Below are 15,596 nucleotides of genomic sequence, written 5' to 3'. Positions count from 1 at the left end.
TTAAAAAAATTCTTTTGCTTTTTACTTGTGTTACAGAGGTGTATCCCAGTATTTCTTACTGAAGAGATTGTTCATCAGTACTATAATGGCTATTGCAATAACATTTTGTGGCCCCTTTTTCATTACCTTGGACTTCCACAAGAAGATCGTCTAGCGACAACACGTGGATTCCAGTCTCAGTTTGATTCGTATCAGGAGGCAAACCAAATGTTTGCGGATGTTGTAAATCAGGTCTATGAAGAGGGAGATATTGTTTGGTGTCATGATTATCATCTCATGTTTCTACCTCAATGCTTAAAGAAATTTAACAGCAAAATGAAAGTTGGTTGGTTTCTCCATACCCCATTTCCATCTTCTGAAATTCATAGGACACTGCCATCTCGTTCAGAACTCTTGCGTGCAGTTCTTGCTGCTGATTTGGTTGGGTAAGTTGCAATTTGACTCTGCATTTTGGGAATATTTTTTTCCTCAAACTCTATTTTCTGTACATTTGTTACATTGGGGGTATATGTTTATTCTTTAATATTGTAATGCTGATTGTTATACCCCCAGATGATTTGGGAAAGGGAAATTGTGCATTCTTAATCTTGAGGGTATTCTTATTTGTCAATCAGTGAATTTCTTAAAACGAATGAATTCACGATTGGATCAAGCCATAACACTAGTTCAGCGTTGTGATTTCCTATATATCTTGTCCTTAATAGTTTATTCACTCTCTCTTATTGCCATTGCTTCTGACTTAGATCAATGTATTTTTTGTTTTTTGAACAGTTTCCACACATATGATTATGCACGACACTTTGTTAGTGCGTGTACTCGCATTCTTGGACTTGAGGCCACGCCAGAAGGGGTTGAGGATCAAGGGAAACTGACTCGAGTTGCTGCGGTATGTGGTCACAAATTTTTCCTTTATGATCGATACTTTCAAAGTTTTTGAAAATTAACACTGCCTAAAATGTTTTGAATGAAACTTATCTTAGGAATTAAGCAATTAACATGATGAGATTAAAATATGAACTACTTACTTATTTCTTTTATCTTGCATGTCAGTTTCCAATTGGTATAGACTCGGATCGATTCATACATGCACTTGACCATCCTAAAGTCCAAGCTCCATTCAAAGACTTAGTAGAAAGATTTAAAGGCAGAAAGGTAAACCTTTTACTCTGTATTAACTGCTTTTGTGATTAATAATCTTATTATGGTCTGTGCAAAACTGTCCTATGAATTTTGAGATTATTTCAGATTTAGAATGTTACTTCTTTCCTGTTACAAATCATTAGGGCTGGAAATGAGTCGAGTCGAGTCGAACCTGTCTGAGCTCGACTCGACTCGATAAGAATTGGCTCGGCTCGAAACTCGACTCGAGTTCGATACGAACCTTTTTTTTAACTCGAGTTCGGCTCGTTTAAAGTTTTCGAACAACTCGGTTCGGCTCGTTAGGTTCAGCTCGTTTTGCTCGAGGAACATAATTCAAAAGTTTTTTTTTGTTTTTGTCAAAAATGTATATCTTGACCTTTTAATATTTTTTTAAAAAAACAAAAAATGAACTAAAATACTACATAGAATGCCACTTGAAAAAATATACTATTGCAGCACAATATTATTACTACTGTAGCAATACATAAGGCATCTCAAAATAATCACTACTGTAGCACAATATGTATATGCAGGCACTTCGCTTTTATATATACTCCGCCTATCTAATGTTTTTCAACTCCCCGATGTGGGACTAATATTAGTTCACACATTTTTGGTTAAAAGCCTACACAAGAGTATGTTATTAGCTTCTTTTTTTTTCTTTTTTCTTTTCTCTCTTTTATTACAATTATTGTTAATTGTTAATTAAATTAGTAATAATTCCTCTAAAAACAAGTACATAAATATCGAGTCAGTTCATGAACCAACCGAATCGAACTATATACAGTTCAAGTTCAGCTCATTTATTTAACGAACTTAATTTTCAGCTTGAGTTCAGCTCATTTGGTTCATGAACCAAGTTCAACGAGTTAATTATCGAATCGAATTCCGAACTATTGTCGAGTTGGTTCGGTTCATTGCCAGCCCTACAAATCATAGATTATAGATGGGAAATTAGGTGATCTTTTCCACTAGAGAAAATTGGTTCCTTTTGATTTAAAATTAGATTGATAGAAAAGAAAGAAAGAAAAAAAGGCTTCAAGGCCAAGACGACCGTTACAGTGTTGTTAAATAACTGGTAAAGCGCCGCTATACCGCTATTACCTATCAGGATTTGGAGCAACTGCGACGAAAGCAGATACACTATCACTATTCCGCTAACACTTCAATAGCGGTTTCTTTTTGCATATCGGTGATAATGGTTATTGCTTACATATCGGAATGTTTTTTATGCTTTTTCCCTAATGATACAATTAAAAACATCATGTGAGCTGCAGAAGACATATTTTTGAAAACAGTAAAAACAAAATAATGCTGAGTCGATCATGAGATGGGGTGTTATATAACCTCTAAACCCCACAACATAGGTAACCTCTCATCACTAAACTGCCTGTGTCTCTCCACCTTCATGTCCTTCAAGACATTGACTCTCAGGATTCATTGAAAAAGTTGAAGGATATGCCTCACGATCTAGTATGAGGATAATGATTATGCTGGGGAAGAAGATAATAAATAGATCTTTTTCGTCTTCTATCACTAGTTAGAATACCAGTTATTAGTTGTTTTGAATTATTTAGATTTTGAGTATTAAGTTCCTTTTAATTTCTTGTTCAAAAAGTTCCTTTTAATTTCTGTTCTTGGTTTTTCTGCAGCAATGTATGATTTTGAGTTTTATGTCAGTCACTTTTTTTTATTTCTGTTAATGCTTTATTTTATATATAATTGTTTATATCAACCGATTTGCGGATTTTTGCTATTTTCCCGCTATGCTATCCGCTATTTCTCTTAGCGGATTTTTGGCAATCCGCTATTTTCCATGATCCGATATTAATAACACCATTGCTGGATCATCCCTATAATATTTTGTCTTATTAAACATGCGAAAGGACAACATGACCTGATATTTGTTTATCTATACACCTCACAGTTAATATACTATACCACAGTTACCAATAATTATTTGTTTAAGGTGTTACTTCCTTCAACTTATAAGTCACTCATAGGCCCAGTTAAGTTTGTTTTGGAGGCTATTCACCACATATTGTGATTTTTACCTGTTATGATCTCAAATTTCTATGTTTATAAGGACTATTTGCCTGTAGAGTCTTTATCATGTTAATATAACAATAAAAAAAAAAAGCCTTATCTACACGAGGTCAACTTCATGCATCAAACTATTCCTTTTTCTGACAAAAAGCACATTTTCCAACTATTTATACAATGGTCTTGTGTAATGGAAATTATTATCATTTCACCCCTACTTCTTTCCATTAGACTATCTTCCATTTCATCCAATTTTCTGCCGGGAGCCTCTGTCTGTTGATCTTCTTCTCATTAGAGCTTTCACAGCTCCACACTATTATTTGATAAAAATAAGGAATTATTGTCTTTTTTGTTTTAATCTTTTGTATGGATTTATGTTCCACTCTTTCAGCGAACAAGGCATTAATACAGGAGTGAATAAAGATGTTTTTGCCTTAGAAGTTGTATTTGTGTTTTTTCCTCTGCCTAGAGCCAAATCCTACTTTAATTGGTTCTATAATCTGATCGTGCTTAACATTTTTTCTTGATTGACAGGTAATGTTAGGTGTTGATCGCCTTGATATGATTAAAGGAATTCCTCAAAAACTTCTTGCTTTTGAAAAATTCTTGGAAGAGAATGAGGATTGGCGAGAAAAGGTCGTTCTGCTTCAAATTGCTGTGCCAACAAGAACAGATGTTCCCGAGTGTAAGTTCTACTTATACGATTCCATCTTCATTGTATAAATCTAGGGCTGTGTTTCAATTTTTCCCTGTTGTTTTGACAACTCAGAGATACATTTTCCTTTATATTGAAGACATATATTTTACACACTATAGTTGGACAAAAATAGTCTTTTTACTTACAAGACAAAAACAATAAATAAAAAGAAATAAAACATTTTATGTGATCTCTTGTATTATAAAATTGTGCATAGGCTGATATTCGATTGGATTTTCAAGTTCATACAGAAAGATTTTCCTTAGTGAAAAAGTAGTTTATTAAAAATTGGGTGCACAGTCAATATGATACTTCATTCATTCTTCAGTTTATCTCTGTGTTTACGTTGCGAGTCTTGGGCTGTGAAGCTTGCTCTCCTTTTTAGTTTTTTGTTAAATACATGCTTTCCGAAAAGCTTAAGCTATTAGCAAGGGGTAAGGATCAAAATTCTAACCACTGTCATATTAACAGATCAAAAGCTTACAAGCCAAGTTCATGAAATTGTTGGCCGCATCAATGGCAGATTTGGAACACTGACTGCTGTTCCTATACATCACCTGGTGCGTTCATATAAAAATCATGATCTAAGGATATCATTATAATAATGCTGACATCTCCATCGTATACAGTACTAATTTATTTTTCTGTCATGTTAATTAAATCTCATCAAGTGATCTGGTTCATTGGTACTGGTTGCATATAGTTTTGTTCATTTTTGTTATGATATGTATTTATACCAACACTTTCTTTGGAATAGGAGAAATTGGATTTTTATTGATATGTATTTATACCAACACTTTCTTTGGAATAGGAGAAATTGGATTTTTATTTTGGGAAGAATAATATTAGAAGTTAAAAACGTTTTAACTTGTTTTTTATACGAAGGGTAATGTGAAAAGAACAAGCTTTAGAATTTTTTTAACAAAAGTTCATCGAAAACTGGAGAGGAAATAAATAGAAATTAAAAACACATGTGTGCTCAGTATCTGATAGGTTCTTGAGGAAATGAAAGAAAGAACAAAATGCTCATGAAACATAATCAATTGAATGTCTGAAACTTATTTCAAACTTCCAAATGCTACATCCCCTGGTGCATTCTATGCTGTTTATGGCTTAAAGACTATTATTCATTAATATTGGATATCTGCAGGACCGCACTCTTGACTTTTACGCACTGTGTGCTCTGTACGCTGTTACAGGTAAAATTTATGTTCATTGAGATTTTCTTCTCTGACTAGTATCCTGTGAATAACTTCTGATGTCAATTTGAAATTTACCAATAGTCTGTATGTGCAAAAATAGCCTGTGTGAATAACTTTGGATGTCAATTTTTGTGCTGTTCGATGCACTTACATTCACCAAAAAAGGAAAATACTTGTTTTGGTGCTCTTGTGGAATAAGTATCACAGGCGGACATCTTCTTTCCCTTTTAGCCTCTTCATTATAAATGTTATTTACATTTCTCCTTTTTTCCCCTACATGCATGAACTCGTCTGGCACGCCAAATGTCTGTAAGCAGTCATGAACTGCTTTGTGATGTTTCACTTTTTGAATAGCTGATCTTACACCTACAAATGTGAAGCATCTCCAATAGTCTCGCCTTGATCCGCATGATTTAAAATATAAAATAAAAAACCCAATAGATTCTTTGCAAAGTTTGTTGTTTTCTCTTCATGCCTAATATTTGCTCTTTATTTTGTAAAAAAAACTTGTTACTCTTTCAGTAATTTATGGTGTTTAATTTCCTGTTCATGTACTGTGATAAAAGTGGTTTAGCCAAGTAAGAGAATTATCAAAATTTTTTGACAGCGAAATAGAAACACATGGAAGATATTTTCTTAACAAACTTAAGTTATGTGACAGCACATTTACAACCAAAAATATGTTTTCACGGCCACTCGTAATCTTTTAAATTTATAAGCCCAGAAGATCTGTAGTAAAATTTTGTATGTGTTGTGCGAAAAGAAGTCGAGCTTTAAAATATATATTGGGCATAGATGAAGGTATGTGCTGTTGCAATATGGTATAGCACAGCCTCAAGTCTATTAAATCCTATTTTATTTATATTTCCCTGAATTCTCAATTGTCTCTCAAGTTTTCAGTTAGTTTGTTGCTAATATTAATTTTTTGTTGTTGTAAAATTTCCGGTTTTCTGCTTATAGCATATTCATACTCTCTCGTGCTTACTCAGATGTTGCACTTGTCACGTCTTTGAGGGATGGAATGAATCTTGTCAGTTACGAGTTTGTAGCCTGTCAAGAAAAAAAGAAGGGGGTTCTCATTCTTAGTGAAGTAAGTACAACTTATTAGAATAATTATCTTTTATTTTAATTTCTATATTTCAGTTATATTAGGCTGAGTGGCATAAAGTAGGGGATAGCAGATGGATGATAAGCTAGTGGATTTGACATCTGATATTTGGTGTTCTTGTAGTTTGCTGGTGCTGCGCAGTCTCTTGGGGCTGGGGCACTTCTGGTCAACCCCTGGAACATCTCAAAAGTTGCCGAAGCAATTGCCAAAGCTCTGAACATGCCATCAGAAGAGAGAGAGAAGCGACATAGGCACAACTTCCATCATGTAACAACCCACACTGCACAGGAATGGGCAGAAACTTTTGTGAGGTATACTATTTGTAGTCACAATATCTTCTCTTATATATTCGAAGTTTGTGGTTTACAATGAGGGTGTTGTATCTTATCAGGGTCTGTTAAATTACATAATGATTCATAATTTGGTCTGCAGTTAAGACTTTGAAATGTAACTCTGGAGGCTCTTTTAAAATGTCACTGGTAGTTATATGCTTGATTTGCCTAATTAATTAAAGTCGTCTCCTTGATTGTATCTTATTCTGTTGTTTTGGGTAAATTCTGTAAAACTACGCAGATAGCATTATAGTTACATACGATGCTTATTTACTTGTAATGCTGTAGGTTTAGGAATAAAAGAAAGGCATGCAGATGCACGATTTTAACTATGCACTGAAGTATGATATGAAGGAATAGGTTTCTTGCTTAAATTTTTTTATCTAGAATACCATGATGATCCTTATCTTCAAATATTTGCAGCGAGCTAAATGATACTGTTGTTGAGGCACAGTTAAGGACAAAACAAGTTCCACCACGGCTCGATACCAGGAAGACAATTCAACAATATCTGAAGTCAACTAATCGATTGCTTATTTTGGTATGCTGTCTTATCATAAAGCATATAACCTATTTGAATACTTATCGTCAAGGAAACCTTTAACTATCTTTCTTCGCCTAGTATTTTAGTCTTTGTTTGATTGTCCCCTACCCAGCTACTTTAGAAATAGTGAAAAATACATATGATTGTTTTGAAAAAAATATTTGAACTTGTTGAGAGTCGCACATTAGATATGGCATGGCCCGAAAAAGTAATCTTTTAACTGGGAATACCCAATGGGGAAATTTACCATAACTTGACATGACTCCAAAATCTTACAAACAGCAGAAAATCCATGTTAATACTTAGCAAAATGTGGCTGTTTATAGCCGCTTATTGAAGACGAACAAGTTTCCTGATGAGTGAGGTAGATTTGTGGCACTAAGTTGTGAATAAAAGCATCCTAAGAGATTAATCAAGGAATCAAGATGACAAATCATAAGATGAATGCTTACGAATGATTTGATGACCATGGGAGATATGTCTTACTGAAAATTGATTGTAATTTTAAGTGTGAAGGTGTTATTAGACTTCATCAGATTAAGGATTTTCATTCCAATGCTGTTTTCCATTATTTTGCAAACCCGGGAACAAAAACATTACCACCTATGAAGCCCCGATACCTGACACGATACCGATACGATACGATACCGATACGGCGATGCGGGAAAATTTTCAAAATTCCCGATACGATACGGCCTCGATACGTTATTAAAAAATTAAATTTAAAATTAATAGTATAAGTGCACAATGTATAAACATAACTAAAAATGATAATAAACAAACATTCAAATTAATGAAAATGATCAAAACAAGTGACAATTACATATTTTTTCCGCACAAATTAGATAGAATATAGCTAAACATCATTAGTACCATCCAAAGAGAACATCATAAGTACTATATAAAAAAAAAGAACATCTTTGTCTAATGTTGACTACTTAACAGTTAACACTAATTTATATCAAAAACAAACAGCAGAAGAAACATAACATTAGAGAGAAGAGAAACAGAGTAGAATTCAATCAGTGGTAATGGTTAGAAGAGAGATTAGCTATTGCTATGTGGTGACGAGAAACCCTATTTTTTTAGGTTAGAAGAGGCAATATGATTTTGATAGTGCTGCCAGACTTGTAGTTTTATTTCTTATTATTTTATTTTATTTTATTTTTTTAAAGGAAATATGTAAGACAGAAGTATAGGTGTCGGAGTATAAGTAAGTTGTGTCGAAGTACAAGTTAGTCGCATCCGACACGTATAGGTCATTTTTTTCCTTCAAAAAATAAATAAGAACTGCCCGATACTTCTCCGATACGCGTATCGGGACGTATCCGACACGTATCGGTCATTGTTTTTCAAAAAAATAAATATTAATTGCCCGCTACTTTTCCGATACGCGTATCGGGACGTATCGGGGCGTATCGGTATCGGATACGTGTCGGATACGATACTTCACCATTTTTGGAGTATCGGGGCTTCAGAGATTACCACCATTCAAATTTTGAAATTAATTTTTGACTTTGTTGTTTTACCATGTTTCACTTGTAATTAATCACAAACTGCGCTATGTTGACATTGATGATACATACACTGTAGGGATTCAATGGAACTTTAACTGAGCAAGTTGAGAGAAAAGGTGATCAACTGAAAGAAATGGAACTCTCAGTCCATCCAGAATTGAAACAACCGTTGACACAACTTTGCAATGACCCAAATACTACAGTTGTCGTTCTTAGTGGAAGTGGCAGAACACTTCTAGATGAAGTAATTCTCTATACATTACTTCCATCTTTGCGAACTACTAGGTTCACTTCTAACTTGTTGTTATTACAGAACTTCAAAGAATATAACACTTGGCTAGCAGCAGAGAATGGGATGTTTTTAAACCCTTCAAATGGAGAATGGATGACCACAATGCCAGAACAACTAAACATGGAATGGGTTGACAGTGTAAAGGTGCTTAATTGAAGTTTTAATTCTTTCGAGTTTTGATTTCCCTTTTCCCTTTGATATTTTTAATTACATTGGTGATCCTGTATTTTCAGCATATTTTTGAATACTTCACTGAAAGAACTCCTCGGTCGTATTTTGAAGAAAGGGAAGCTTCCCTTGTATGGAATTACAGACATGCAGGTACTTAAGTTGGGATTAAAAAGACGTGTTCTTTGTTTTGCATGTTGTTTCTCCAGTTACTAATTCTCTCACACAATCATAGATGTTGAGTTTGGAAAACTTCAAGCAAGGGACATGCTCCAACATCTCTGCACAGGTCCAATTTCAAATGCATCAGTTGAAGTTGTTCAAGGGAGCCGATCAGTTGAGGTGCGAGCTGCTGGTGTTACAAAGGTGAGATTCCTTTTCTAATTACTGACATTACTTAATTTATGTTTTGACATGAAATTTTTTTCGTAATGATTTAAATGTTTGCGATAATTTTTCATTTAATCAGGGAGCAGCCATTGATCGCATCCTGGGGGAGATTGTTCACAGTAAATCGATGACTACACCAATTGATTATGTTCTATGTATAGGACATTTTCTGGCAAAGGTCATTTAAATTTTCTTTTGATATATATAACTTCTATATCATGTTTATTAGTCTAATGCAAGAAATTGTCCTTATCAAGCATGTTTGCAGTTACGAAAATTTGTAATTGCATTTTTTTCCCATATCATTCAAGATTGATTAGCATATTCTCGCGCAACACAATTGACTTTAACATTATTGATCGCAGCAGGATGAAGATATATATGACTTTTTTGAGCCAGAGCCTTCTTCTTTTGGTGCAAGTCTTCAGCGAAGCAAGTTGTCAGATGCAGCTAAGTTTCCCAATGAGAAGGTATCACCTATGAAGATCCCATCAATTAAAAATGGATTCAAGTCAGCAAATCAAAGCAAGGGACAGCGACCTATCTCAAATTCAGAGAAGAAAACAGCAAATAATGTCAACCGCACGGCACGGAAGTGTAAATCACCTTTGCCAGAAAAGATCTCTTGGAATGTCCTTGACCTCAAGAAGGAGAATTACTTCTCGTGTGCTGTTGGAAGAATTCAAACAAATGCTCGATTTACACTTCCATCGTCTGACGAGGTTGCTGAATTTCTGAAGAAACTTGCACATGCATCTTGTGATTACTGAGATTTTGAGTTATATGATTACTTGCTTTTGCAACTAATTTGATTCATCTTAGCAATGCTGCTTCCTCAGGTTGAAAGATAAATAATTTAGCAAGTTCTAGTCTCAGCAATTTCTTGTAATATAGTCATTTGGTATATTTCTCTAACCAATAATTTCATAATTACTTAATGTCATCGACAAGTAGTTTTTGATGGCCTTGTAAGGAAAAAAAAGTAGTTTTCGATGGTTTTTTACTAAAGTTTTGGGTGGGTTATATTACAGTAGTTTTTTGGATGGGTTTTTACTAAAGTTTTTGGTGGGTTATGTTACAGTAGTGTTACGAATCAGAGATGAATCACTCAAGAACTCACTAGAGAAACCTTTGGTCCTTCCCAACCGTATAACATCACTCAAGAGCCCTCAACACTCAAACCCTAGGTTTTTCCGGTATTCCCTCTCTAGGTTCTATTTTCTGAGTAGCCATTTGTGTCAAAAGCTGTCAAAAATTGCTATATATAGGATAAAAATAGTGAATCGATTCATATTATTATAAATCGATTCAGAACCACCAGAAACCCCAGACAACTGATTTTAAGGCACAATCATCCATAGTCTTGTATGGACTTCCCCAACGCATGAACTGTTGGCTTATGGAGGATTCGAACTTGAGAACTAAAGAGGAGTACACTCCTAAGTCTTAAGCATACACCCGGGGAAACTTTACAATAGCATTTGACTTACTATGGGAGTTGAGATATGGTATGATGAAACTCTCAATGTCATTACATCACATCTCAAATGTTTGAATACAATTCCGCACATGCTTATCTATTTATAGATGCTTTAAGATGTTTGAATAGAATTGTATAGACTTTTGTTTCACTTTTGTTATCCGAATGGTCTAGAAATATGTAGCAACTTTAAACTATATACTCTAGTTTTCTCCAATACATTACCATTTATTTTTACTAGAATAGTCACCATCATAATTTTGTCTCTGTCCTGCATTAATCAACATATATATACCCCATATTTAGTGGCAAGGAAAAAAGTCTGATATTTTAAAAACTAAGGGACTGTATTTTGGATTTTAAAATATAGAGGGACCAAAAGTTCATTTAAGTCCAAAAAAGAAGATACATAGTGCTATTATTGCTATCTTGGACCTGAAAGACTAACTGCTGATAGATAAGCATCAGAAGAGGTATCTCCTTCATTGGAGGATTTTGGTGGTTTAGGAACAGTACAAAGACCCTCTAACATTTGCACAACTTCAGTCATGGAAGGTCTCATAGACATGTCTTCCTGTATACACCACAATGCAACACTTATAGCACAGTGAACCCTATCATCAAACTCATCATCTATTTTCATCTCTGAATCAATGATATCTCTCACTTTACCTTCTTCCATCATCTTAAAAGCAAAACGAGGGAAATTTGATTTCTCTGAAGTCTCATTAGGATCATAATTCTTCCGTCCCCCAATTATCTCTAGCAACATCATCCCATAACTGTATACATCACTTTTCTCTGATATAGCATAGTTTGTTATCCACTCAGGCGGCTTTGTTCTCTATTCATGAGCTTGGCTAAACCAAAATCTGAAACTTTGGCAATGAAATGATCATCTAGAAGTACATTTTCAGGCTTGATGTCACAGTGAACAATCTTTGAGTCGCATTCTTGATGCAGATAAGCTAGCCCTTTTGCTGTTCCTAATGCTATATTAAACCTTGTATCCCAATCCAAAAGAAATTCACTTTTTTTCTTCTTGAATATCCATTTATCCAATGAGTTATTAGCCATATATTCATAAACTAGAAGCCTATGAGTTCCATCTGCACAAAATCCTTTAAGCTTTACCAAATTAAGGTGATGAATGCTTCCAATGATGCTAACTTCAGCTCTGAACTCTTTCTTCCCTTGACCGATACCTTCTAGCTTCTTCACAGCTAATTCACTCCCATCAGGTAGAACTCCTTTATAAACTGATCCAAAACCTCCTTGACCAAGCTTCACAGAGAAGTTATTGGTTGCAACTTCAAGATCTTTATAGCGGAAACGGATTGGCATACCGGTTAAATTCTCCAAGAAATTGTCTTCTTCTGAATTCTCTGGAGCAGACTTTTTCTTTTTTCTGCAGTATAGAACGCCCGCAAAGAGTAGAACAAGCAGAGTTGATAATATGACAACGACCACAACAACTATGATGTGCTTATTGCTGCTTCCACTTCCATCGCTTGAGACTTTAATGTAAGAAACATAACCAGAATCAGCATCATCAGATTTCTGAAAACTTCCGATACTATCCAATAAGAAACAGTTCCCTGAACTTGTATGGTAGAACATTGCAAGACACGAGCAATTTCCGCGGCAAGATGTCTGACAACCGGCCAAATCAGTATTCAAATAGGGATGAAGAAAATCAAGCGCAAAGTAGCTAAGCCCATCATCAACTTTCAGAAATTCAATAGACTTTTCTGATTTATCATCATCACAAGGAGAGACAAAACCTGGTTTACAACTAGGAAGAAGAACATGAGGACAGCTACACCTACGTTGGTTTGCGCATATGTTGTAGGGATCACAAGGTTCTGGTGTACCACAATAATCTTGTGGTATTCTTGTTGAAGAATCACCATTTGATCCACCACCGTTGAGATTAGAGAAAGTAATGACACCATCCCTTCCCAAAACTGCAATCCAACTTCCATTTATGCCTCCATCAGCAGGGAAAATGAATTGCCATAACAAAGACTTATTGTTATCATAGAACCTCCAAGAATTGTCACTAAGATTTGCAAAAGCCACAACATGGCCGACCTTATCAATGATTTTACGGTAATCCTTCTGCATAGTCCAATAAGTCTGTGGAGTTTTGTAACCAGCTGAAAGAATAACATTCCCTGATTTGATCTCAAGAACATAGGTCAAGTTATTCGGACTAGGTTCACTGGTAAGTTTCATTCCCTCGTTGAAATCCTGTGAAGGCATCAAAGTATCAGTTGGATAACTAAAACTTTGCCAAATTACCGTATCATTGTCGTCGTCACCAAGCAAAACCAAATTTCCATTGTCTTGCAATTCCATTACTTTGCTAATTGTGTTTGTAGACCATATCATTGTCCCGTCTTTCTTTAAAAAGGCATTTCCGTTTTTATCAAACACGAAACTATCGTAATTGGAAACAGGTAATGCTCTATTAGCAGCCCAAAGCACGGTGGAGCTAGCCGTGTGGACGATTGCCAGTAGAAACTTGGTGGTGTCATTGACGGCAGCGACAAAACCAAAAGCAAAAATTTTATTCTTTGAGAGGAGGAACTTGAAGTCTTTGTCAATGAAATTTGTTTGAGAACCTTCCATCCCTGGTGAGATTGTGCCAATATATTGAATATCACACAAACACAGTTTGGACATGATCAAGAGGATGGAGATGGACAGAACAATGACAACATTCAATAAAAACCAATGTTTTGTTCCCATGTTTTAGTTCCTACCTTGTAGAATTTACAAGGAAGAAAACTATGGAATTTGTAAAGTGGAATTGGTTGAAAAGAATGAACATACATAAGAGAATAGGTTACACTCTCTTAGATGAAATATATGCAAAAATATCTAATAAGGCAAATGTAGTTTTTCCAAAGTTTAATAAGTCAAATGTAGTTTTTCCAAAGTTTGGACTAGATGATGTATTAAATTACATCCTAAGAGTTGCACTAATAATTACATTCACTCAATGACATCATACTGATTAAATATTTTTTCAAAAACAACTATTGGATGGAAAGTTAGTATCATATTATAGATCACATATACAAATTTTAAAATTAATTTATTTATTATTATTTTCTATGTCAACAAGATTCACGTTTTGATCCCTCCTCTTTGAAACCAAAACATTTGACTTTGAAAAAATGTTTGGTTTCTGGCTTTGTGTAGCAGTCATAAATCATATATAACTGATTTTGACTTTGGTTCCACCTCTATGGCGTGGTAGAATTGTTTTCTTCTCTTCAGACAACACAAATGGATACTAATACTAATACGTGAAAAATATTAATTAGTCATGATTAAATATTAAGAAATCATTACTCTCAACTAATTTTGTTTACTTATAAATTATTTTGCCATCCATAACTTTTTTTTAGAAAAGGAAAAAGTTTATTAATGTAAGTAATATTAATTATCATGTTTAGAATTGTCATCAAGGAGATTTGAACTTTGTACTATAAGAAGATTTGTACTTTCTCAAATCACATCTTCTTTTCATTTAATTTAAGTGAGATTTTTAGTTTATATTTAAAATAGGAGTTGGTGTAGTGTATGCATCCAGGAATTATATATGTGGGTGGAAAAGAGGTGCTAAAAGTCGACGAAACTACAGACCGTTCACACTGCCAACATCAATGGACTGACGGTCACATTATTAAAAGAAAAAAAACAAGTTCGAATTATTAAAAGAAATAATGTGTTCGAGTTTCTAATGTCCAAAATAGAGATAAAGATAGCTATCAATTAGAATAAGAATTAAGTTTAGCCGAAGGAGATAGATTATCAAAATGTTGCAAATTAAAATTTGCGTTTCGATTGAAAGAATATCTACATTTTGATGTTAGAAGCTTTAGGCTTTTCATAAATCCAAATCTTATTAGGAGTCTATATGGGTACTTAGCTAAGTTATGGGAAGCTTGATTATTACTTCTTTCATTTTGGTTGTCAAAATTGGGATTTTGTTTCAAGTTGAAAGAGGAGTAGAAACGAAAATCGTAATCAAAATCGATGGATTTTACCAAAACAAAAATAATGCTAAATATATGTTATAAATTGTATATAATCATAAATGACTCAGTTTAAAGTCCACAAAATACTTATACAAAAATGACTAAAAAAATGGACAAAATTCTTCAAAATTCTTTAAAATCCTGGAATTTTGTATAGATTTCAAGATTTTGTGCAATTTTAATAGGATTTTGCCTATTTTGGGATTCTACTATGAATTTCAGTCGTTGAAGGTGAATAAAGTCGCAAAATCCTAGTTTTAGGATTTAAGTCGGGATTTTGACAACAATGGTTCCGATGTACCTAAATAAAGCATTCTGAAAATGGCCTCTTCAAAATAATAAACATTCTAAAAAAGCCCTAGACTTCTTTGAATCTGTCTCGCAATGGATCCCCAGATGTTCATGGATTGATTCTTTGAGTTGATAGATGGCCTTTATCAGAATTTGACAATCAGATTCAATAATGACCTTTCTGAAATAACAATTCTTCGCAAAAACGACCGCGAGCATAGCTTCTGCAACAATCACTTCTTTGTTTTCTTTTTCATGCCAAGTTGAAGCAACTACGATCTTACCGCCATTTTCATCCTTGATAACAACTCCCAATCCCCCAAGAATCCTTCCATAGACA

The 15,596-nt window shown here is 34.3% G+C and overlaps 1 protein-coding gene and 1 pseudogene across 8 annotated transcripts in view; one reads left to right on the top strand and one right to left on the bottom strand.

Annotated features, from left to right (window-relative positions):
* Positions 1-11,130, top strand: part of LOC146949408 (alpha,alpha-trehalose-phosphate synthase [UDP-forming] 1-like) — a 29,383-nt gene extending 18,253 nt beyond the window's left edge. For 4 of the 8 annotated variants that reach the window (XM_085745438.1, XM_085745434.1, XM_085745439.1 and 1 more), the window contains 15 exons: positions 37-425; positions 772-886; positions 1,051-1,152; positions 3,718-3,868; positions 4,352-4,440; positions 5,031-5,079; positions 6,072-6,172; positions 6,314-6,501; positions 6,946-7,063; positions 8,660-8,827; positions 8,897-9,019; positions 9,109-9,196; positions 9,279-9,409; positions 9,513-9,611; positions 9,802-11,130. In XM_085745438.1, the coding sequence (XP_085601564.1) occupies positions 37-425; positions 772-886; positions 1,051-1,152; positions 3,718-3,868; positions 4,352-4,440; positions 5,031-5,079; positions 6,072-6,172; positions 6,314-6,501; positions 6,946-7,063; positions 8,660-8,827; positions 8,897-9,019; positions 9,109-9,196; positions 9,279-9,409; positions 9,513-9,611; positions 9,802-10,203 (2,313 nt within the window). In that variant the 3' untranslated portion in view covers positions 10,204-11,130. Of the gene's footprint in view, positions 1-36; positions 426-771; positions 887-1,050; positions 1,153-3,717; positions 3,869-4,351; positions 4,441-5,030; positions 5,080-6,071; positions 6,173-6,313; positions 6,502-6,945; positions 7,064-8,659; positions 8,828-8,896; positions 9,020-9,108; positions 9,197-9,278; positions 9,410-9,512; positions 9,612-9,798 lie in introns of all 8 variants that reach the window. The other 4 variants (XM_085745436.1, XM_085745432.1, XM_085745437.1 and 1 more) reach the window with 1 other exon arrangement.
* Positions 11,131-11,280: 150 nt separating this feature from the next.
* Positions 11,281-13,818, bottom strand: LOC146949407 (G-type lectin S-receptor-like serine/threonine-protein kinase SD2-5 pseudogene; annotated as a pseudogene).
* Between the last annotated feature and the right edge of the window lie 1,778 nt (positions 13,819-15,596).

The sequence above is a fragment of the Medicago sativa genome, chromosome 2 (assembly GCF_051527215.1).
Source record: "Medicago sativa cultivar Bolivia chromosome 2, Bolivia_mono, whole genome shotgun sequence".
Lineage (NCBI taxonomy): Eukaryota > Viridiplantae > Streptophyta > Magnoliopsida > Fabales > Fabaceae > Medicago > Medicago sativa.
The sequence above is the reverse complement of the archived record's forward strand: the minus strand, read 5'-3'. Positions and strand labels throughout refer to the sequence as shown.